The sequence below is a fragment of the Nyctereutes procyonoides genome, unplaced genomic scaffold (assembly GCF_905146905.1).
Source record: "Nyctereutes procyonoides isolate TBG_1078 unplaced genomic scaffold, NYPRO_anot_genome, whole genome shotgun sequence".
NCBI classification, from domain to species: domain Eukaryota; kingdom Metazoa; phylum Chordata; class Mammalia; order Carnivora; family Canidae; genus Nyctereutes; species Nyctereutes procyonoides.
Genome location: NW_026575142.1, coordinates 30,370,852 through 30,395,934, shown reverse-complemented (window position 1 = coordinate 30,395,934; position 25,083 = coordinate 30,370,852). Strand labels below are relative to the sequence as shown.

Genomic DNA, 25,083 nt, shown 5'->3' with positions numbered 1-25,083 from the left:
TGCCTGCCTTTGGCCCAGGGTGTGATCCTGGAGACCCAGGATGGAGTCCCACATCGGGCTCCCTGCATGGAGCCTGCTTCTCTCTCTGCCTACGTCTCTGCCGCTCTGTGTCTCTCTGTCTCTCATGAATAAATAAAATCTTAAAAAAGAAGAAGAAGAAGAAGAAGAAGAAGAAGAAGAAGAAGAAGAAGAAGAAGAAGAAGATCATAAGATGAACAGGAAACCTCTTGGGAAAAATGCAATTGGAATCAGAGGTGAAAAGTGTTTTAAGCAGAGAGACTGAATTGTTTTCAAATGCTTCCAAAGGAAGACATTTTAAGAAAAACCTATTGGAGTTCAGAATCAGAATCAACAGGGCCCTTTCAGCAAGAAGTTATTCTAGAGGTGGGAGCAGGATCCAGATTCCAGCTAGAAGGTCAAGAGGAGTTGAGGGAGTTTATAGAAAGCATCTTTTCAATAAGGTTACCAGTGAAGAGAATAGAAAGTATATATCCCTCATTTCAGTGAGTAGTAGTAGGATGGAGTGAAGAACTATTTGGGTTTAGGACAGAACTTGATTGAGCAGTACCATAAACTCAAGAGGATGCTCTAGAAATCAAAGGTATAAAACATAAATGTAATAGTCAATGAGCAAGTGGCTGAAAGAGTAGTCAGAAAAGAGCTGGCTGAGGGCAAAAGAGTGAATGTTAGGCCACAATGAAGAAAGGAGCTATTCTTTCCTTTGAGGCTGGAGGAAGAAGAGGTCAGAAGGGACATACACATACTGAGGTAGAGACGGGGAGTTTTGATTTCATGGCTGAGGAAACTGTGATTTTATGCATTGCCTTAATATCCAGTGTTTTTGAGAAGAGCCCAAAACTTTTAGATAAGGGTTAGTCAAAAAAATGAGACAGGTGAACAAATTAACACAGATAAAAGGATTGGTAGCTGTTTGTAGGCTAAGCAGAGAGTACTCGGACTTGAAGTATTACTAGTTGACCTCATCTTGTTACTATTTCAATGACTCTCTGGCTCCTGGGAGCACAGTGGATAATGCAACGGTAGGCTTACCCAGACACTGATAGCTACGAAAAGAATCAGATAAGGAAAGGACAGAGAACTTAGAATGCTAAATTGTTTTTTGGGGGTTTTTTTTTTGTTGTTGTTGTTTTTTTTCACTGACATGGCGGAACCTTGGAGAGAGTAAGAGGAAGGAAAGGAACAATTTCCGAAAGAGGTTGTTATGTGAGAATAAGGAATAGCTAAGGAACCCTTAAACACCAATGTAGGATAAAAAAGTGACCATCGTAGGACTGAAACAGGAGGGGGTAAAAAAAGAGAAAATTGTGTTCAGAGAGGCTCATTTCAGATTCAACTTCTTGGACCTGAAGGAGATTCAAGTGATTTTAATAATCCAAACTGAGGATGTGTATGGGAAGTCAAAAAAAAAATTTTTTTTTAAGATTTTATTTATTCATGAGAATACACAGAGAGGAGAGAGAGAGGCAGAGACACAGGCAGAGGGAGAAGCAGGCTCCATCCGGGGAGCCCGGGGTGGGACTCGATCCCGGGTCTCCAGGGTCACGCCCTGGGCTGAAGGCGGCGCTAACCGTTGAGCCACCCGGGCTGCCCTGGGAAGTCAAAATTAAGCGAAGGACACTCAAGACCTATGAATGATTATTGGCAACGACGATGACAAAGAAAGATACACCACGTGACCTTATTAACTCTTTGTTATGTGCTGGGAGCCCTGCTAAGGGCTTTACTTCTGCTACCTCAGTTCACCTTCACCTACTGCATGGGTGGTAGGTAATATGCACAGCCACTGGGCTGATTATTCTCCCCTCCCCAACAAAAGGTATTGAATTAGTTAATAATTTCAGGCCATATATAGGTTTTTTAATTTTCTAAGCACCCTGAGCACTCAAGGTCCACACAGGCCTATTGCAGATAATTCATTAGGGACAGTACAGAACAGTTAACTTAGAATAGAACATGTTGCATAACCTTGGCTAGGGCTGTAGCTATTACATAAGGCACAGGCTCGGACTGTTTGAGAGAGCTGACAGTGCAAATACAAAAAAAAAAAAAAAAAACCTCTCTAGGAGCATCTGTCTTCAGAAAATACAAGATTTTTTTGAGGAATTGTGATTTTATGTTCTTATTTTTGTTACTTTTTAAGCATAACTGAAACTTTTGAGTCATTCTTATGTTTAAATATATAAATTATTTTAGTCATTTATTATACATTTCTCACAAATTTATACAAATTATGACCAACTGTAAGATGAACTTCAATGCATGTATTTAAGCTAAGTGCATCAGTGCTTTATTAGTAAATAGGTAAGTGGTAAGCACTCTGAACTGATCATTAAAAATGCATCACTTAACATTCTGAAGCACTTGCTTGCATTATGATCAGATAATTGCAGCAATTTTTGTTCCTAGTTTCATTAAATAGACTACCCAGCACTATTACACCTTGTATAGTTATTGCCACAGAGTTCCAAAACCCCAATCAGGTGAGGGTCGGGGCTACTCCATAATTACCATCTGTTTAGCTCTGTTAATGTTTCTCATTATAACTCAGAAGGTCAATGATACTGTTCCTGATAGCAATGCAGCAAGGCCAGAAGCAATAAAATAGTTCTGAGACTAAGGAGGCTCTGCTCCTCCAGCTGATGGACAGTTCATTGCTTGCGTATAAACCAGTGAGAGCACTGGGAGAAACAGAACTTTGCAATATGGTCGATATCCAAGTACAATAATATTTGATGGTTTTTCAGTAAACTACATTGTTCAATTAGAGGACATGAGGAGCATATAATCTCGAGAAAAGCAACATTTGTTTTTGGTTTTGTTTTCACAACCTCAGACTCTTTGGATGAGCATTTCAAATTCCCTAGACAGGTTTTTCTTCTTTAGTAGCACATTAGAATCACCAGGGGACTTTACACACTACCAAAGGTCTGGCCCCACCCCACGCCAATTAAATATGAATTTGTGGAGAGTGATACCCAAGCATGGAAATGTGTTTTTTAAAAGTGCTGCAAGTGTCTCTAATGTGCTAGGAAGGTTTAAAACCGCTACTCAACAATTAACATTAAACGATAATAATTGTCAGTATACATAGATCCATTTGTGAAAAACCGGAATTTTTCTTTTTAGTTTCAACTCCTACTACTTGTATAAGAAGACATGCATAGTTCATACGTTAACCATTGACTTTAATTAATCTTTTAAAATGAGTTAGTAAGTAATCTTTCGAAAACTTAACATCTAACTTCGTGTTCTTATAGAGAAATTTCAAATCAATGTGAGATTTGATTGTGAGAATCAAACGGCATTTATTCCTGGGAAGAACTTTTAGAATCTGTGCGAAATAGACACGGGATTTATGTTTATCCATAGGGTCGTATAATTAACTCTATCGTTTTAGTTTATGTAAAGCTCTTACCTCAAAAAAATACTTAATGTAACTATCATTAGATACTTATTGCCTATAAACATTTTACAGTGTTTAATAGTTTTCATATTTAAATAGACTATAGATCTTTACATAGAGAAACCACTTCCACAGGTTTCTAGAATTCACATTAAAATGATTTATAATTAGGTGACAAAAGATCACAACTGCTAGCTTCCTGACCAGTTAGTTAATCTCTTTAAGGGTAGAGCTAAGAGCACTCACTTCTCTTCACTCTGCCTTTCAGAAGAATAGAGATGCCCCCCTCTTAGGGGGCCAGTGTTCCTTATCTCTTTGATCACCTATAAGAACGATATAGACTAATCTAAATTTAGTTTTACAGCAAATGTGAAATAAAATGCTACTTATAATTTTTAAACCTCTGACACCTTGGCTTTATGTTGCTAGTTTGAGATTTTTGAGTACTATTTTTTTTTTAATTTAAAATGTCTCAAAACTATTTGCTACAGTCTCATTAAACTCCACACATTGTTTTCAAAAGATATTCTTTTCTTTTTGTTTTTTTTCAACTAGGACCCCTACTATGGCTGGTGGCCTATTTTCTATTGACAGAAACTACTTTGAAGAGATAGGAACTTACGATGCAGGAATGGATATCTGGGGTGGAGAGAATCTTGAAATGTCTTTTAGGGTAATTGCATTTTACTTTATTTTTTTTTACTCTGAACACACTATGCTGTAGCATGCACATATAGAGCCAATAATTTACTGTCAAATCTTTTTTTTTGTGAAGTGATGCAAATTATTGATCAGTTGGTCATTTTAATACTTATTCAGAAGCTTTGCTAGTCTTTTTGCATGCAATATTTACTGTTAAATGGGAAATTATAGCTATCTTTAAAGTTTTCAAAAATAATTCTTTTATTCATCTTACAAAGACTTTAGGGCTTTCAGTTTTTGAAGTAAAGAAGGGCTTTATTTTTTAAATAAAGCATTACCCTGTAAAATCACTTTGTGTTTTCAAACTGAAACTTGGAAGTAATTATGTTACCTGAATTTGCAAGTGCTGTCTAGGTTATTCTCAAATACCTTTAAGAATAACCTGTGGTCAAAGGAACTCTGGATAATTCTGCAAGTAGCATGACTGGTTTCACAACTATAGACATTATTGTTTGATGAATCAGTTTGAATAATGCAAATTCACTTATTAAATGGCCTTCCAAGCAAGTAAAAATTAAGGATGAATCCTTCATGCATATGATATTGGAGAGCATATGAATAATTTTTATATTTTGTTGTATATGGAAATTTAAAAAACAGACACATAAATGTGCCTTCATGCTAACAAATGATAAGAGCTAGAATAGTGGTTTTTTCTTCAAACCACATGTATTATTATTTTTAAATGAATTAAGTTAATAATACTGTTTTCTTTCTTCCTTCCTAGAATTTAACATAAAATATTCAAAATACTATATTAATTTTGCCAAAATTATGCAATGAAATTATTAAAGTTTAGATATATTTATCCATGAAGTTCAAGAGTTAAGACTTTTAATTTATCATTTAGAAAGTTATTTGTTTTTCACTAATAAAATATAAATATATGATGTGTAAGAAAAGTCAAAATTTGAGAATAAGAATTACTTTGAATTTATATAATGTGGGATATAGTGGATCTCAGATAATCTGAATTATTTTTGAACCACTAGAATGGTCTTATTATGCCATTTTTTGCCTATAAAGCTTCCTACAGACAATGTTTCAGAACATCATTAGCTAATGGAATTTTATTCTTTCCATATTGGCTTATGTACTTATAGTCAGTTTAGAACTTGCCCCATAAGATTAAGTACCATACTCAGAAATGTATTCATGACACCACGCACATCATATATCTGCACAAATTTAAGTATATTTGGGGACCCAAACTTTTCATTGGGTGTAGTAGTTCTCATAGTGCAGAAAATAAGAGATGACAGTTAAAAAAAAATAAAAACAAAGAAATGAAAGGAAGGAAAGAAGGGAGGGAGGAAAGAGGAAAGGAAGGGAGAAGGGCTGAAGGAAGGTAGTCCACTGAAAAGCTAAAAAGAAAATTTGCAGTTACACTAAGATGTAGCAATGAGAGTATTTACCCATTCGCTAACCAATGTTCCTTGGATATTTTGCTGGGATTACATAAGAAAAAAATATCAATATAACAATATTGCTATTATCTGTGATCCTATTGCTCACCTTTTCTTCCTAAGATTTCGATTCACCTCTTTTTTCTCACCTATTAAGCTTGATTCTCTGCCAGTGGATTCCCTTAACTTTCATCACATAGTTTCCATATTGGATGGAGGCTCTTTAACTAATTGAAAGGTATGTTAGGGAGCGGCTTAGTGGAATAATATGAAAAACCAGGAGAACATGAGAAATGCAGCAGATACATAACTGCACCAAAAAAGAGGATTTGGGAATATGGTAGGTGAAGCAGATACTAGATGGACTAATACTTATAAATCAGCAACAGAAGGGGACCTTGGCAGATTTTGGTGGACTCCTGCATCATTCACCTCACTTCATCTCATTATGTAGACACTTTACCATCTCATATCATCACAAGAAGAAGGGTGAGTACAGTGCAGTAAGGTATTCCCAGAGAAACAGACAACATTCACATAAATTTTATTATAGTAAATTCTTATAATTGTTCTATTTTATTATTAGTGATCATTGGTAATCCCTCACTGTGCTTAATTTACAAATTAAACTTTATCATAGGGTATGTATCTATAGAAAAAAAACATAGTATATGTAGGATTTGATACCATCTTTGGTTTCAGGCATCCACTAGGGGCTTGGAACATATCACCCATGGATAAGGGGAGACTACTGTAAAAAGTGACTGTTTTGAATATTTTAAAATGTATCACTGTCTTTAGTTTCCATATGCTTTCAGAAAAAAACAAAATATATATTTTGCTTTCTATTATACTCTTGATTCATGTTTTACTTTTCTTTTTATGATGTGGATGTAAATGTGTTAATAGTACTCTAGCTAAGGAAGATATTGAATAAGAGAAAATGCTAGAACAGTATATTAGGAAAAGAATGAGACTCTCTCTGTAGAATAATTTTATGAAAAGGTATGCAACTTAATGAAATGATAATATGTTGAGGGTTTAAAATCAGAAAACCCTAGACTAATATCCAGGTCAATCATTATATAACGGACATATATTGAGCATGTAGTATGTGCTTTATACTTTTCAGATATTGAGACTACAAAAATGAATAAGGCATGATACTTTTGCTACCAAAGAATCACATTTCTATGAGAGAGATACATAGGTAATATTGACAGTAAAAATGTGATAATTTATTTTATAAAAATATGTATGAGATTTTCTTGTCTCTGTCATGTTAATATAGGCAAATCACTTAACCTCCACTGTGAAAAGCTGAATATAATAATAATAACGAAGTTAGTGTTTTGTAGCTCTAGCTTAGGGTAAGTAAAAAACAGAAATATTAAGGGCTTGCAAAACATGAGGACTTTGGCTGGCCTTAAGGAGTTCAAGCCAAATCAAAGGAATGAATTTATGTGGATTTATTTACATAACAGTATCACTTGATCTTTGATGCCCCAACTACTATAAGTCCTGAGAGATGTTGAAAATGGAATGAAAACTATAGACCTCCCAAGAAAGATACATCCTATCTCTTATACACAATAAGTCTGAATATAGTTTCAAAGAGTTGAAGAAACCCTTGACTTCTCATGATAAACATCTTTGGTATAAAACAATAGTGACTTCTAATACTTATAAATCTTATAAGTAGAGCAGTTGAGAATTGAACTGTAGCATTCTGAGGCCAGTGGCTATATTATTATTGTACCACTACTTCCCCCCACTAAGATTTATATCTTCATAACATGATAGTCCTAACAGCTGATAGTATTATCAGGAGAGAAGGGAGGAGCTAACAAGCAAATGTGATTTTCCTCCACGGTTCTGAGATGGTTGCCTCATCTAGTGATCTTATCTTCCTCTTACAGGCTTTAGCTTCTTATGCTAGATGATAACACATTTAACAATGGTGTGAATGTGTACGGGTAGATCCTAGTGCTTCTGAAAACGTGGTCTCATATATTGCTCTCCACTCCATGACATCACAATAAAAATAACATAAATCCTAAGAATACTGTTTAAACATAAACGTTAATTTATTTAACCGATATTTGTTGAGCTCTTATTCATTAGTTGTAGGGGATACATTAGTGAACAAAACAGACAAAACTGTGTGTCCTTATGGTACTTATATTTTAGTGGAGGCAAACAATAAACAAAAGAAGTAAAATATATCAGAAAGGGAGACAGAACATAAAGACTTCTAACTCTGGGAAATGAACTAGGGGTGGTGGAGGGGGAGGAGGGCGGGGGGTGGGGGTGAATGGGTGACGGGCACTGAGGGGGACACTTGACGGGATGAGCACTGGGTGTTATTCTGTATGTTGGTAAATTGAACACCAATAAAAATTAATTTATTAAAAAAAGAAGTAAAATATATTAAAATATTAGTGATAATTGTTAAAGAGAAAAAATAAGGAAGGAAAGAGGAATATGATGATAGATGTTGGAGATGGGTAGGCATTGAAATTTTAGGTAGGACAGACTAGAAATGAATATCCATATAGTTGATGACAAGGTGAACCTAGTATGGTATGAATTTACCTCTATCAAAAGAGTCATCTATCTTTAAATGATATTCCTGATGCCAATGTAAGTACCACCCGAACAGCATTATCACCCAAAGTCCTTGCCTTTCATGAGCAATAGCACAGGAGTAACCCCCTTATGGACTCTGCAGATATTTAAAGGGTTATAAAGTAATATTATGAACAACATTACGACAATAAACTTGACAATTATGACGACAAACAAAAAATATAAAACTTAAAATTATAAAAGAAAACATAAAAGAAAAACTGTTCTGACTTCTGAACAGGCAATCCAAAAAGTACAAATTGACAAATTAGAATTCACCAAAATGAAAAATTTTTGCTCTTCAAAGCTTCTGTCAAGAGACTGGAAGGACAAGCTCCTGACAGGAAGAAACTGGCAACAAATAATATACCTGATAATGGACTTGTGTCCAGGAAAACAAAACAAAACAAGCTCTCAAAACTCAATACTAAGAATAAAAATCAACCCATTAAAAATGGCTCAAAGATTTGAACAGATACTTCACAAAGGCAGGCATAAAGATAACAAGTAAGAACATGAGAAAATCGTTAATATTATTTGTTATTAGAGAAATGAAATGAAACCCATAATGAAATCACACTAACCCATCTATTAGAATGGCTACAATTAAAGGAGTTTTTAATAAGCTATATCGGACTATGGAAATACTAATTTTATTATTATCATTGCCCTTAAAATATAAACTATTTTATCAATAACCAGTATTTTAATCAGCAGGTTGGAATAAGAAAATTAAGTGCCTCAATTTTCTTTTTCTTCCAAATCACAATGAAAACAGTGGTATATTTATCTGAAGGATATAACCAAGTGAAATGTCTTATGATGTGAAATCCATTTATTTCTAAATTGCACAAGCAATGAAGTGGAAAAGAAATGAGAGCTGACATAATAAATAATGGAAAAATGAAAGGCAAAGGTTCTTACTGAGCAGAAGAGTATGGTAAATGAGGCAAAGAAGTTTGTAGACTTTTGGAGGATTGTAGTATGCAGGTTCTTGAAAGCAAAGAAAGTAAAGAACGTGCTAGAAATGCCCACATAGTTAAAATATTGATGAGTAAAAATGTCAGTTACAGTAATTTGTTAGAAATAATTTTAGACAAAAGTCTATTTCTGTTAGAATTCCATCTCTTTTAAAATTTAATTCATGCAAATTTGAGCAGAGTTGATTGTATGTCAGTGTATAAAACTTGACTATTTATCTGGCTAGTCATAGAAACTGGACTGTAATAGAAATATTTCAGTTAAGTGAACTTAATCTCACCATGTTCGTGTGTTATTCACAATTTTGGTGGCTATGGTTTTGTGGAACCCTTTAAATATGATAAAGCACTCTCTTAACGTTAATATAGAGATGTCTTTGCCTCTTTTTCCGCCCAGCTTTCTTGAGATATAATTGACAAAAATTGTATATATTTGGAGTTTACAACATGATGATTTGATAAATATATATATTGTCAAATGATTATACCACTATCAAGGTAATTAACATATCCATCATCTCACATAGTCGCCTTTTGTGTGTGTGATGAGAACACTTAAGATCAATTCATATCAAAATTCAAGTATATAATACAATGTTATTAACTATGGTCACCATACTGTACATTAAATCTCAGAACTTACTTCTCTTATAACTGAAAGTTTGTACCCTAATAGCCTCTTTTTTAAAAAAGGCTGGGCAGAGGGTTGGAGGATGTGGGGCACCTGCCTGGCTCAGGCAGTGGAGCATGAGACTCTTGATCTGGGAGCTATGAGTTTGAGCCCCACATTGGGTGTAAAAATCATATGAAAATAAAAGCTTTATAAAAATAAATAATAATTTTTTAAAAAGGCTAAGAGGTCATAAATTGAGATCATGTTCATGTATAGCCTCAATAAAGAATGTAAACCAATGTTAATGATTATTCAGTCCAGCAAATTTCCCTCTGGTTACCTATTTGGTGCAAGGTAAACCTTAAACACATTGCAAATAGCTTGAATTTTTAGTTGCTGTACTTATGATTAAATCTTCTGGCATTTGGGCCACCACCATATCCTCAATCATTGTTTAAGCATATCTCTTTATTTAATCGCTAAACAGAATAAAATATTTCTAGGTAAGAGGTAGCTAAGACATTGTTTCTAAAGACTGTGTTACATCTATTATATATGTTCAAGGATTGGGTCAATAGGAGCCATATAATGATATTCAACTAAGGTTTCTATAAAGGACTCTATTTTTTCCAAGATAAAGGTATTAGAATTTTATTTTGAATGTTTGATTACAAAATACCTGATTTCACATGGTCACTTAGAAACATCAAGTGAACAACAGGAAATTAGATATTAATCAAACTTTAGGACAATGTTCTCAAACTTTGACAGAACTTATTTGGCTTTTAAAGTTCTAATAGTCTAAGGCTTGGTTATCTTGATGTAATAACTATACCTCTTCATTTAAACTTTCTGGTTCATAAAACCAGATATGAGAATAAACTTGTATTGGATAGTGTGATTCTTTGCCTTGCAAACTTACTACATGGAGACATAGTTTTAGAAATACAAGGCATTGTAGAAGGCTTAGGTATGTCAGAAGTTGTTATTAATCTCTGGCTCTTTTTTATAGTCATGTATTTATCTCTTAACGTGATTTTTTTGGAAAAATAATTTTTGAGTTGTACTCAGTACTACAATCTAATGTCTTCTTGAAATAATAATATTTACTGCTTTTTTTCTACAATCTTTCACAGTCTTATCACGTTTCTGAAGAAAATGTAAACATATACTATATTTATCAATACTCATCTAGTCTATCCCCTTCTGTCTCCACTGTTTATTCTATCCGTTTACATATCTATCCTTCTAATTTATGTGTATATGAGTCTATGTGAGTATAAATAATTAAATATTTATAAAGACCTAGAATGTGAGTCTTTAGTAGTTATTATTGTAAAGGATATAATGTAACAATAAATATATGAATTTTTAAAGTTTATAGCATAAAAGGTCTGTATTGCAAATGAGTGCTGAGTGTGGTACCAGCAGACATCCTGAAGTAGTTGGGACTCAAATAATTGAGAGAATTAGGGAATTATGAAACCCTGGAAGATGGATAGGAATTAAAAGTATAGAAAGAGGAAGAAATTGAATAAACATGACATAAATAATACATTTCCATAAATGTATAAGGCAGAGATCATATTTTTATAAGATTTATCCAGAAATACACTTTGGAAATATATTTTATTCAAAGATAACTCTAAATTTTGTTCTATCTTCTTGGATTAAACTACTTAATAGAATTAAAGGTACACCAAGGAGAAATTATTGATTTCTCAAATATGATAAAAAAAACATCTTTAACAATGTTATTCTTTAACAAATACAGGCTTATTTCAAACATTCTCAGCAGAATTTCCATGTATATATTCAATAGGCCAGGTATACCTGGCTTTTTTCATGAGTTTTAGTACATTAAGAAACTAACAATCTGTATTAGAGACAAACATCTGAAATGTTGGGAAACACACTCCAACTCTGTGACTGTTTTCTCATCCTTCTCTGCTAATACACACAAATATCTCATACACACCCACATTTACTATAAAAATATTTATGATCCTTCTGATCCTAAGTATGAAAGAACTTAACTGTTTAAATTTATGGCAATAAAAACAGCTATATGAAGAATGTTAATGTGCTCAGATTATTGCACAGAAAAGTTTGACACCTTCTGTTATGGCCAGATTTTACTAACGCCTCCCATTAAGTGTACTTGATCATAGAAAATGGTGCTGAGAAACAAGCACTTATCCTACTGATTTATATTTGAAGGGCATCTAAAATATTCTGATGATGAAATAGTTAGCTTTCTTTTTGTGTCTAAATATGTGCTGCTGTGAATTAACTTTGAAATATTTATTTTCCAAATTAAGGCTCTATTTTTTTCTTTATGGAAAGGGCAAGTTGAAGTAAGTAACTTCTAAAAAACATTTCTAGTATTGAAATTTTAAGGATCATTGATATATATTGGCTTGATTAAATGGAATAAATCTGACATCAAATTCAAATAAACTTTATAAACTTAGTTCAGAAAATGTACTAATAGTAATTTAATTTTATAATCTTATGCTAGAGGTATATGGTAGACAATAAATGAGTAAAGCAAATTAGCCCACTAATTTCAGATAAAGACAAGCACACTGAATAAAATAAAATGAGGAGCAGAGCCCTGCATTACCTTAGAGTGTTCAGGGAAGACCTCTAAGGAAGTATTTTAGTTAAGACCAGTTGACAAGGAGAATCCAGCTGCCCAAGGATTTATTTAAGTAGGGAACATTCAGGGTAGAGCATAATGCAGGATAGGGTAAATACAAAAAACCTGAAGCACCTGGATGGCTCAGGGGGTTAAGCATCTTTACTCCTGATTTCAGCTTAGGTCATGATCTCAGGGTCCTGAGATCTGAGTCAGTGCTGGGCATAAGCCTGCTTAAAATTCTCTCTTAATCATAGAAAACAACGAAGGCTGATGAAGGGGAGGGGAGTGGGAGGATGGGGTAACTGGGTGATGGACTGTAAGGAGGGAATGTGACGTGATGAGCACTGGGTGTTATATAAGACTGATGAATCACTGACCTCTACCTCTGAAACTAATAATACACTAAACGTTAATTAATTGAATTTAAACATAAGTAAATAGGTTAAAAAAAAAAAGATTCTTTCTCCCTCTCCCTGTGTCCTACCCCTTCATCCCCCTACCCCCACTTATGCACTCTCTATTTCTCGGGGGGGGGGGGGAATATGCCTTAGGCAACTATGAAATGGTGAGCTGAATTCTTGCATTCCAAGTCTACAGGATCACAAATATCCCAAGCTCTTAGATCTATAGTCCTGTGGGTCTCCCTTGTGCTTTGAGCCATACATAAGTTTAGGCTAGAATGTCTGGTCTCCCCACCTTGTGTTTTCCCACTTGAAAATTACATGAATAACATATAACTAAATTATGAAATATGTATTTTTCAGAACTAGGGTTCGAGTGACAGAATTAATGAAGTATCCACTAAAAACTCATGAAATTGAAGCAATTATTTTTATATGCCAGTATTTGATCCCTTAAAGATTTCTAGGACATAATTCCAAAACTGTTGTTTCTATATATATGCATTCAGTTGGGAAACCTTGTGCACCTTACTAGCCAAAATTAATGCATTCAAACTTGAATTCATGCAATTTTTATTAAAGAGCTAAATTTAAATCTCTATGGTAACTATTGCAATAAATGTGCAACATCTTAAGCTATGATTATACTGTCACACTTAGTGATGTCTATCTTAAGTGCATGACTACCAATCGTTTTACTGTTGTTCTAGTCAACCAGAAATGTAGTTAAAAAAGGAAAGCAATTATGACACTTATTTAAATAAGGCTGACTGATTTCAGCAATAACATTCTAGATACTAGGAATGATTCTGTTGAAGGTGTGAAATAATGTGGAGGGAATACTTAGATCCAACTGTTCAGAATTTGGATATTAAGTATCAATAAAATGGGCTTTTAAGTATCGTTTAAAAGGTAATTGTAGATCTTTTTAAATTTTATTAAGTTTTTATTTTATTTTATTTTGTACTTGTAGATTTTTTAAATTATCCTTAAAACTAAATCCAAATTAACAGTCTTACTACATCTGCAAAAATTCAAACCTGATGAATTAAAAATCCTTAGCCTTTATAATCTAGCCACTGGTTTACACTGCGAATAGGGTAAAATTGAAATCAAAATTTTGGTGTAGAATTCTTAGCTCTTCTCTACGCCATCATGCTGTGTGTAAATACTAAAATATATTTCTTCATGAACATTCCATTATCAAATGTTTGACTACATTTTCTACTCATTTAATTACTTCATAGTCCAGCAATTTGCAATTCCAATTTTTTATTTTTTCTCTATCTAATTGGCCAGCCAAATTCTTCGTGTTTACATTTAAATTCTGGGTTTTAACTGGCCAGCTAATTTTATATTCTATACTTCAAACCAGTCAAACAAAGCTACTGGGGTTTGACCAATTATCATACCTTCTACAATTCTTTAATTGAGATAAGGAAATATAAATAACTTGTTCAAGGGCAAAGTGTCCCACACAATTTCTATAATGATGTATCTGGATAGCGATTAGGACTGATGTAAAGCTCATGCTCCTTGATCATTTCCCTGACCCTGCTAGAGAAGACATTAGGAACTATAAGATTTCTTTTCATAGTTGGAGAACAGAGAAGAAATTCCTGGTTCTTTAAGGTCATGGGAAGTTAAAGACATACCTGAAGAAGTTGGAAATGTGTTGCAATGTTGAGGCGAAGTATGGAGAAGGTGACAGATTTGAGAGTTAGCTTTACAGAATTTATAATTAAATGAGCATGTGAGAATCAATGAGTTTGTCAAGAAAGAAAATAGGGAGAGCAGAATAGGAAGGCATGTCCTTAGGTAGCACCTACACTTAGGGGTGGGAGAAAAAAGGGAAACTGAATGCTAAGTCAAGACTGTCAGAGAAGAGCAAATATATATCACGAAAACTTAGAAAGTTATGGTGATTGTCAACAGTGTCAAATGCTACAGAGAAGAAAGAATGATGAAAGCTCATTAAAAGCTTCATGAGCAGTTGCAGATGATAGAATCAAGATACTAGAATATAAGATGTGAAGAAAATTGGATTGTGAAGATATGTAGAGGAAAAAAAAAAAACTCTTTTAAGAAGTTGCCCAGCAAGTAAAAAATACATAGTAACTTAAAGCGTAAATATGATCACATTGATTATCATATATTTGCTATTCCTTTATTTTGTCATGTGGGGGTGAGATAAAATGTAAGCTGATAGGGAGGATTCGAAAAAGTCGGTGATATTTAAAAATAAAGAGGAAGGCACAATTAAGAAAAATACTTGCAGGTATTGAAAGAATCTTAAAGATACTAAGGGATTTCTTTCTGTGCAACACCTTCTAGTTTGTACCAGTTTTATGTTCATAATTTCCCTGTGTCCTTACCAGAACACTGTAGTGAGTGGTCATCACTGTCTTATTCTCTAAATAATGGTTTTGAGGTTCAAAGAAACTAAGTCATGTGGCTAGAAATCGGCAGGGCTGAACATCAACCCCACATCCTCTGCTCCAAGACTAGTCCTCCTCTATTCTGAGTTCAAGATCCCAAGGGCAGGGGTTAACTTTGGAGAGAAGGGTTGACTTGTTTTCCCAAAGCAACTAAGGCAACATGAGATGTTTTCAAGGTAGAAATGCATAGAATGTCCGTCAGCTGTTCCTAAAGGCAAAGAAGTAGAAGGCCGGGAATTCTCCACAGAGAGGGTGGTCCTGATATCCAGGTTTGATAAGAAGAGCAAATTTTGGATGAAACAACACCTTTAGCAGGCATTTGACCCAGGATTGGTGTTCTCTATTAAACAACCTTTAAGTGTCCCGAGAATGACATCTTCCCGTTCTAACGAAACAGAGACCAGAACTTCTCTTCGCTGTGCTTGCGCATCGTATCCAGACAAATAAACTTGCACTGTGCTCTCCTTGTTTGTGACTAAGTGAGCAAAGTAACATGCTGAATGTAGCTATTTTCATGGTTATTTCTTCGCTTTTTTTAAAAGTATGTCATCGCGTACATTGACTACTACCAATTTATTTTAAAAGATCAAAAACTGTCAAAGAGAATTATTTTCCTTCACAGTGGGTCTTACGGGTATTTGTAATGAGTGCTGGAGGTGACATCAATATGGATGTTTTTATGTTTCACATTTATCTCACTAAGCATTTTATAGCAAAAAAAAAAAAAAAGATGCCTGTAAGATGGTTTTTTGGAAAGGAATCATAGTTTTCCATTGATGGCTTTAGAGCTTTATATGGGCTCCCTAGGGAAGGTGTTTATCTGAAGCATAACTTACAGCTTCCGATAAAAGTGTCTCAGGTTCTCGACAAGAAACAAAATGTCTCTAGCTGACTAAAAACTAGGAAAAGAAAATTCTGCCCGTGGAGGGATTAGTGTCAGGATAAGTACCTCTTAAACCAGTCCTTGAAGGCTGCTCTTCAACTGTCAAATGCCAAGTGATGAGTGGACGGTCCTGTGCCCAGCACCAACGGTGCCCCCCGGACTGGGCTGTGAGCTCCTCGAGGCCGGAGGCCTGCACGGTGCTGGACACACACTTGGTGGCCAGCATGTCCTCGGCAAAGAGACACCAGCCCGGACCTAAAGAAAAATGCTGGAGAGGGGAGAGGTCATTTCTCCCTCTCGACTTTATTCCGGGGCCTTACATTTGAAATGCATTTGACCACTTTACAATTTGCAAAGGAAATTTCATTGAAGCATAAAATGCCTCGGGCCCAGTCCTGAGGTAGACCCTTGACAGACGGAGAGCGGGAGCGAGTGACTGCAGGGCCTCTTTCTGAGGTGCCAGGCTTTCTTCCCTTACCCCATCCACCTTCTCTTTAAGCATCTCTGGCATCTGTAAGAGGCAGGGGCCGCCGGGACCCAGGGCAGCCGGGCCCCCAGGTGGTCTGTCCACTCACACTCAGGGAGAACTGTTCTGGCTCGAATCCCAGGGCCGCACCCGCAGCTGTGGGAGCTGCTCTGCGGCTTGAAGCCGCAGATGTTGCTGGGATCGCACAGGCAGTCGGGTCATCAGACCCGGGAGCGCACCAGTGTAGAATGCAAAATATCTGACCCAGATATCATTGAGTAAGTCACAGACCTCTTCCATCTAGTCCTCAAAAATCTCATCTACATACAGTTTTTTTCACATTCAAGATTTATTGATAGGCTTAACTGTACAATGAGGAAAGCACAGATTCCACTAATTCTACTGTTGTCTTAGTTAATGTCCCCCTAAAATTCTCTGAAAATACTTCCAAAACCTCCAGTACCTATCACACTTTAAAATCATTGATCAGGGATCCCTGGGTGGCGCAGTGGTTTGGCGCCTGCCTTTGGCCCAGGGCGCGATCCTGGAGACCCGGGATCGAATCCCATGTCGGGCTCCCGGTGCATGGAGCCTGCTTCTCCCTCTGCCTGTGTCTCTGCCTCTCTCTCTCTCTGTGACTATCATAAACAATAAATAAAAATTTAAAAAAAAAAAAATAAATAAAATCATTGATCATTGAAAGCTGAAAAAGTATGACCGCTTCTCATATTACTTCCGCTCTTTTTTATGAATTATCTGCTTGCACCAATCTATACTAATAGAAAAAGCAGTACTTTTTTTTTTGTAAATATGAAAAGCTAGACACTAATTTTCTTAACCAGAACCACCTTATATTACAAAGGATTTGCAATATCCGGTAGGCTGCTTTATGTTTTCCATTTCTTGCCTGCTATACCCACACATGTCATTTAGGCAGAAGATGGAAGGTCTGCCTTAACACAATCAGGATCTAAAGGAGAACTGGGAATTTCTTCAATATCAGCAGTCCTGATAAGATGTGGAATAATGACAAGTAACAAGTCTCCTGACACCAAGAAATACAGTAGTTATGACGTGTGGTAATTCTGAAGGTCAGAAAGCTCCAAGACAAAGAAAGTCATTGAGAGGCAAAAAGTGATAAGGTAGTAGAATGTGCACTATAAAGTGTTGGTGCCTCTGAACTGGCGGTGTCTCCACTACGCGCATTGACTGCTGGGGACGGGTGCTTGGATCTGAGGACAGTGGGAGAGGAGGTAAAAAGACCTTGTCTGCGACCCTACCGCCTCACAGACACCGGCTCCTATGCACACTCCCTTAGCTCCATTTCAAAACAGACCCCCCACTTCAAACCACAACCAGTATGGCACCCCCATCTATTCTTCTGCTCTATCTTCTTTTCCTCTGCCTTCCTTGTACCCGTGTCCCCTTCCCTCCCACCACTAATTCCCAAGTCATTTGGTAGGTCTTCGGCAAAGCAAAGGGATAAAGATGGGTTGGGACACTTTCCTTAAAGACATTTATTTCAGAATTAATGTGTTAGGTCTTGTAGAAAGTGAGTGGGTATGAAAGGGTCCATTTTGAACTTAGGGCTTTCAGGAAATTCATTTCTAAGTTGAAAAGAGGTCATGGGGCACCTGGGTGGCTCAGTGGTTGAGCATCCGCCTTTGGCTCAGGTCGTGATCCTGGGGTCCTGGGATCCAGGCCCGTATCAGGCTCGCCACGGGGAGCCTGCTTCTCCCTCCACCCCTCCCGCTGCTTTCTCTCTGTCTCTCAAATACATAAAACCTTGAAAAACAAAAAGATCACAGATTCAAGATGCCCAAGGATAATAAGTACTTTGAAAGGGAAAGTACCTGATAACTGGAAAATTTAGTAGCAAATTGGTGGGATATGACATAGTGTTTGATTATGTTTGACTCAGATTTGTCTGTATTTCATGCCAATATGAAAAGAAGATCCTTAGATTACTTGAATATATGTTGATTTCCTGAAAAATCCTCATTCTCTGAGAGAACAAGAGTAGTTTTGTTATTTCCCTGATTTTTTTTAAAGATTTTATTTCTTCATGAGAAACACAGAGAGTCAGAGACACAGTCAGAGGGAGAAGCAGACTCCATACAGGCAGCCCGATGTGGGACTCAATCCCAGGACCCCCGAACATGACCTGAGCCAAAGGCAGATGCTCAACCATTGAGCCACCCAGGTGTGCCCCTCCCTGATTTTTATAGTATTTGCAAACTTTCTAAAATAGGAAACTCCAAAATCTGAGGGGGAAAAAACCCCACATTGATTGCCTCATAAGTTTTACAGTGTTGTCTCTTTCATACTGTCTCATGATCAGAGAATAATATCTACACAACATGTCCTCATACAGCTAAAGTCAAGTCAGCTTGCCTAATGTTGATTAAAATTTGGAGAGAGATGTATCATTCCTATCTAAAAAACTGATTCTTAAAAGTGGTTGTATGCCCCATATAAAGAGAGCAATCTGAATCCTAGAAATCTGGAAGAAAATTTAGCTATTATCAACCTCAATTTCTCTTCTTTTACATGTGAATTTTATGAGGACTCTCAAGATTAAGTGACTTATTGGACACCTGGGTGGCTCAATCAGTTAAGCATCTGCCTTCAGCTCAGATCACGATCCTAGAGTCCTGGGATTAAGCCCCACATCCAGCTCCCTGCCCAGCAGGACATCTGTTTCTCCCTCTGCCCTTCACCTTCTTGTGCTCTCTCTCAAATAAATAAAATCTTGTAAGAAAAAAAAAAAAAGACTAAGTGACTTACTCCAAATTTTACTTTCAGTTTGTGTTTATTTCAAGAATAGTTTTCCGATATTAAATCTAGTGCTTTTTCTTTTCCATTAAATAATGATTTTTGTTTTAAGAATTAAATTACCAAGTACTGGATGCATTGTTTGGGCAGGCTGACTCTGTGATTTCTTGCAACCCAGGTACACACTTACAGGCCACAGCAGCTTGCTGTATGAGAGTCTTTATCTTGAGATGTTACGATATCAGGATGTGACCCCAGCTCTAGATCCCCCTTCCAGATCACATGAATCTCCCCAGTTACACTGTGAAGTGAAAATGAGGTCAAGTCAAGGCAACTAATTAAAGAAGACTTTCCCTCAATCGAAACAACTATGAGGAATAGCTGGCAAATTTCATAACAAGAATAAATAGAAAATGCCTACTGAACCCCTTATACCTGTTCCCTTTAATTAGCGACTTCGTCACTGTGATTGTGCCAGCCTATCAAGAATCACGGTGCCTGCACCATCTCAATGAAGTCTCTTTTAGACTTTGTTTCAGTTGTAAGAATTAAAGGATTTGTCATCAGTCTACTTGAATATGTATAAACAAAGTGGAGAATTAAAGTGCTGAGATGGGTTCTTTGAAACAAACAATAAACAGAATGAAATACTGTGAAAACTGAGTAATCATTTTCTTGTTTCAGTTTTCCCTTTGCCAGAACTAAAAAAATAATCACTTTTGTTTCTAATTCCATCTTATGGTAGATACATTTTCTGTATGCTGTGTAATTTTCCAGATTTCCCTGTATCAATAATAATAAATCAGTAAGTCAGCCAATATGTACTGAGCACCAAGATCAGCTATACATTTTGTAAACCTTGCAAACCCCGGTTAAATGGTATATTTAAGTTCTGATTTTTTTTTTTTTTTGCTATATGCGAATTAGGCCAATTTTGTAAAGTAAAACGTATGATGATGAAATTCAATTTTACAAAGTAAATTCTAATTTCATGTGATGATGATATTCAGTTTCACAAAGTGAAACGTGATGCTCTTCTCAGAGATAATAATGTGGTTGGGGAAATGATTGATATATGTAAATAGGATATATACATATACCTAAATATGCATGCAGATAGATATATATACAAACATGGGCATGCACGCACACAAGAACTCTTTACAAGATGACACTCTATAGAGAACTGAGAGCTGCGTAGAGTGAGGTTGTAAGTGGTAGCTGCTGTGAGTCAGTAGAAACTGAGGTCCATGAAAGCCGGCACAGTTAAGAACTGTCCACCCCAGAAGAAAATATATGTTGGGCTTGATAGGGAAAACATGAATAAGGGAAAGCACATACATTACTTTTTAGTCTTCATTCCCCAAATCATATCAAGTTAATACATTTCTCTATTTCCAATCCCATCACTCTGATCCAAGTCCTTTTCTTCACTTTTCTAGAGTATTGGGGCAGCCTCTTCAATAAATCTTTCCCATTTACTCCATCTTGATTCATTTTTCACATAAAGGCAAAGTATCTTTATGAGCACTGATCTCACCACAACCTCACAACACCCCTCTGAGGTTTACTCTGTCAGTCTCATGTTATTACCCAAAACATGAAGCCCAGAGAGACAGTCACCAAGTTCACCCTGCTGGTAAGTGGCGGAGCTAGGATATGACCTCAGGAGCTAGCGTCTACACTCTCACAGCCGTGGTGCCGCACGGCCTCTACGGTACGTTGTTGTTGCTGTTACTAAGGCCATATTAAACAGTGACTTTGTGCCAGAGATAGCCTGTGTGTGGGCTGGCGGTGGGGGGATAAAGATTAGTATAAAAACAAGCAGCTGCATGAATTTGGCACAACAGCTGTAAAATTAGAAATAGTAGCACTAGAACTGAGATAGCAGAGTTGGAGCTTATGAATTTTATGAACCTTAATTAAAATGTCACTGATGTAGCTGCCAAAAAACATGAAAAGGATAATGGATGTTCGTTAATTGTCTTCTAGCTGGGGGAAGAAAATCAAGCAGATAGTCAAATGAGCAATGGGCATTTTACATTTCGATTAATAACCTTTTCTATCACCAGAAGACTCTCATAAAAATATCTGGGAAAGCAAACAAGTGACTGGCTAGCTTCAATCCTCTGTGGATAAAAGGACAGTTTGTATTTCGTCCATGGTCAAATTTACTTGAGAGAGATACAACGTGCAAATACTAACCCGAAGGAAGCCTGGAAAGTAACCATCGGATATGCTCTGAGATTCAAAGTAATCCAGACATCACATGCTCATGCGGATGAAACCTCATGTTTTATTCAGTTTCTGCTGTTTTCTCAGACACTGTAAAATAATTTCAGAGAACAAAATGTAGTGTTCTAATTGGAAACTAATTGGTTATTCTTTTAAACTCTGCACTGTACCTAAACCCCTGGATGTTAATATTGCAATTCCAATAAGAGGCAAAACTTACCAAGGTTTAAGCAAAGTATTTTTTAAGAAGCAACAATAGGTCCATTCACTACAGGTGTTGGTTTCCCTCAAAAACAACGATAAAAGTTAAGTAATATGCAGATAATTTTTTGCTTCGTCCCATATGAGGTGTCAGGCACAAAGCTTGATATACACTATCTTTTTAGGGTCTTAGGAAGTAGGTGTTATATCCCTATTTTTCAGAGGAAAAGTTAAAGTCTTGAAGACCTGAATAAGCTTCACGAGTATGCGCAGACAGTAAGCGACAGAACTGCTGGAGGAACTCTACTCCCTTATTTCCAAGCCCAGCTTTTTAATGACTGTGTCATATTCTTCCTTCTTTTTTTTTCTTTGCTTCCTTTCTTCCATTTTTCTGAAATATTTATTGAGAATATGCTACAGAAAATTATTGTGGTAATTATTGGGGTCTCTACTCAGTTTGAGTTATTCCTGCTTTAATACTTAACCATATAGTTTTCTGTAAACTCTTTATGTCTGAATTATTTCACATTACTGGGGTGTCTACTGAGTACAGGGTAACCATTTGGTCGACATCTGATCAACAAAATGTTTTGTTTTTGTATTAACTAACTGGGTCTTATTAAGACCAGATATCAGCCTAGTTAACGAGTGATGTTATGCATCCCTATCTCAATCTTTTCATTTTCGTGCAAATGTTGAGGAGAGGCCTTACCTGGGAAGTGCAATAAGAGTGTTAATCCACACGTTCTATGAGCACTGAAGGCGATGGGAGAGGTACTTACTTTATTCCATTCTATTCAATAGTCTGTGGCTCACAAGCAAAGCCTCAGCCAAGAGATACTGAGTCACGGAACAGTCACCTCTACCTGTGTCACCTCTCCCAAATACACGTAAGAATGGCCTCCCTCTGTGGGGAGCAAAGTCAGGGCCAAGTCTGCTTTCTGTCTTGTAAGTCAACAGCCATTACTGCATTAGGCCTGTCCATGTGCACACTAAGTCCTATTGCAGGTTAGCATAGTAATCAAAAATCAGCACTTGCATATCCCCTTACCTTTGCCTGTTAGGTGGGAAAGGGGACAGACCACTGGAACTTAATTTTTGAATATTTTCAAAGTAGATTTCCTTCTTCTTTCTGTGAACATATTTGGGACAAAGAACCCAGAAGCCTACAAACCAGGGTAATGCCAAGAAGTGACAGAGTGGAAGTAAAGTGACTTCACTTACCTAACCACAGTGGTAATCCGTATTTGCAAAAAGGCAGATTGTGAACTCAGAAGCCAGCTGTCAGTCGCTGGTTTGTACGTGACAGGGTTTATTGTGCAGGCTAAATTTAAAGAAGCACAATTAAAATGATTTTTTTTCCCTCTAATCATTGTATAATGCTGTGAGGAATATTCCCTTCCAATCCTGATGTCACTGAGGATATACTCAATAGCTTTCTAGCCACTTTCAGTTATTAAAAATACTAGTATTTTTCAGTTTAAAGCTTTGGCTTCATAAGTGGTATATGCCTCAAATTCTCTCCTCTCCCCATGCGCAGGCTGACAGAAGCACTTGGAAGGGGGAAGGCAGGGTCTTCTGGGGTCCCACTCCCCCAGGGTATGTCAAATAGGAGGGCTACAGAAATGTCAGGCCCTGCCTGATTGAATGTTCTCCGATGGCCACCTGCTGCTGGCTCACTTGGTCGCACCTGGTTCTACTGGCCTTCATCCACAAGTCTTCTATGCACAGTTTCATTGTTTCCTCATATGTGTTCTCAGCTTCATCTTCTATCGCCTGTGTTATCCAAGAGCTTTTTGGCAGAGAGTTTAAATCTTAGTCTCTCCCTCACTCTGTATGGTCTGCAACCGCCTTCTCAATGTTAACATCTTGCTTATCCGCCATCTTGCTGTCTCACAGCTCATTTTCCCTCTTCTGTATTCCATGGTCTGTAGAGTTGGGGGAACACAAAAGTCTTGGCCAGTTGTCTCCAAAGACTGCCCCTTACCAGGATTACTACGTCACTGGACCTCTACCAATTGTGCTGCAACGTGCTGGGCAATACCCCCACCCCACCCCACCCCACCCCAGCCCACCTTCAGGATTCTCCAGGAGAGGAGTGTTTCCTAGTTTACTAGAGTCAGGGTTTTCCTTACACTTGTGGCTTTCCCACGATCTCACTCATTACATTCGGCTGTGTACTGGTGGCAACACCAGCACAGTTTGATGATTTTACCGCTTGGCAATTATCCGACAGGGAGTGCAATGCCAGCATCCCCTTCACTTCTGTGGCTCCCCCACATGAGCTGGGTGAAGCAGGAGAGCAGCTCTTCCTTCGTGCCTCATCCGCAGAGGAGGGGGAACCCTGCCGTGGACCCTGCACAATGAAGAGAATATCTGGAGTTCCCTCCCCAATGAAACGCACCATGTGCTATTTCTTCTGAACTTGGGGCTCCTTGCTGAATGGCTCGGTCACAGCACAAACACCTGAGTCTTTACTAAATCATGTCTTTAAGAGAGTGATAATGTGAATTCGCCTAAATGGTTACTTTAGTAACATTAAAAATTAAGATTGTATCATTTAGCAACTCGTCTGTCACAAGTCACCAACCATTTCTAATGTTTACTTGTGCTGTGACCTCCAAAGAGCTCCCTCGATTCCCAGAGCCTGTGGAATAACAGTGGCATTTCATTTCATTAGACTACTCTGCTTAATCTGATACCAAAGATATCTCCTTCATAATGCCGTTTAAAACACCTTCAAAATATGTCTGTTTAAATCTCATCATTCTGCCACGGGTGCTTTTTTAAATATTTATCTTGGTAGTTAATTTTGAGTTACTCATGTTTCCATTCAACCAACATGCAGTGACATCTCCTGTGTAACCAGCACCGGGCTTGGCTGCAGGTGGGGGGTAAGGGTAAACAATGACCAGATCGCTCCATTGCCCTTTTAAAGTCTATGTTCTAGTGCGGGGAGTGCACAGCCAAACAAATAAATAGACTACAGACTGTGATAAGCAAAGAGGGAAATAAATAAGGTGCTAATTCAGAAAACAATTGGAGAGGGGCCCTTTAAATATGGAAATTAGGGAAGAGCTCTGTGATGCAGGGATGCTTTGGCCAAGATGAGAAGTATGGGACAGAGGCAGTACGGTAGTCGATAGTCCTATTCCAGGTGTAGGGAAAGCACGCGTGGAGGCTTTGTTGTGTGAGAGTGTGCGATCTGTTATTCCAGGAAATGGCAGAGGGCCAATATCCCCAGTGCTGACGGGGAGAGCATCGCGTAGGGCCTGCGAGGCCCTGCT

At 37.0% G+C, this 25,083-nt stretch overlaps 1 protein-coding gene across 6 annotated transcripts in view; it reads left to right on the top strand.

The window, feature by feature from the left end:
* GALNT13 (polypeptide N-acetylgalactosaminyltransferase 13) overlaps positions 1–25,083 on the top strand; it is a 539,320-nt gene that overhangs the window by 356,280 nt on the left and 157,957 nt on the right. For all 6 annotated transcript variants that reach the window (XM_055308339.1, XM_055308341.1, XM_055308340.1 and 3 more), the window contains one exon: positions 3,980–4,097. In XM_055308339.1, the coding sequence (XP_055164314.1) occupies positions 3,980–4,097 (118 nt within the window). The remainder of the gene's footprint in view (positions 1–3,979; positions 4,098–25,083) is intronic.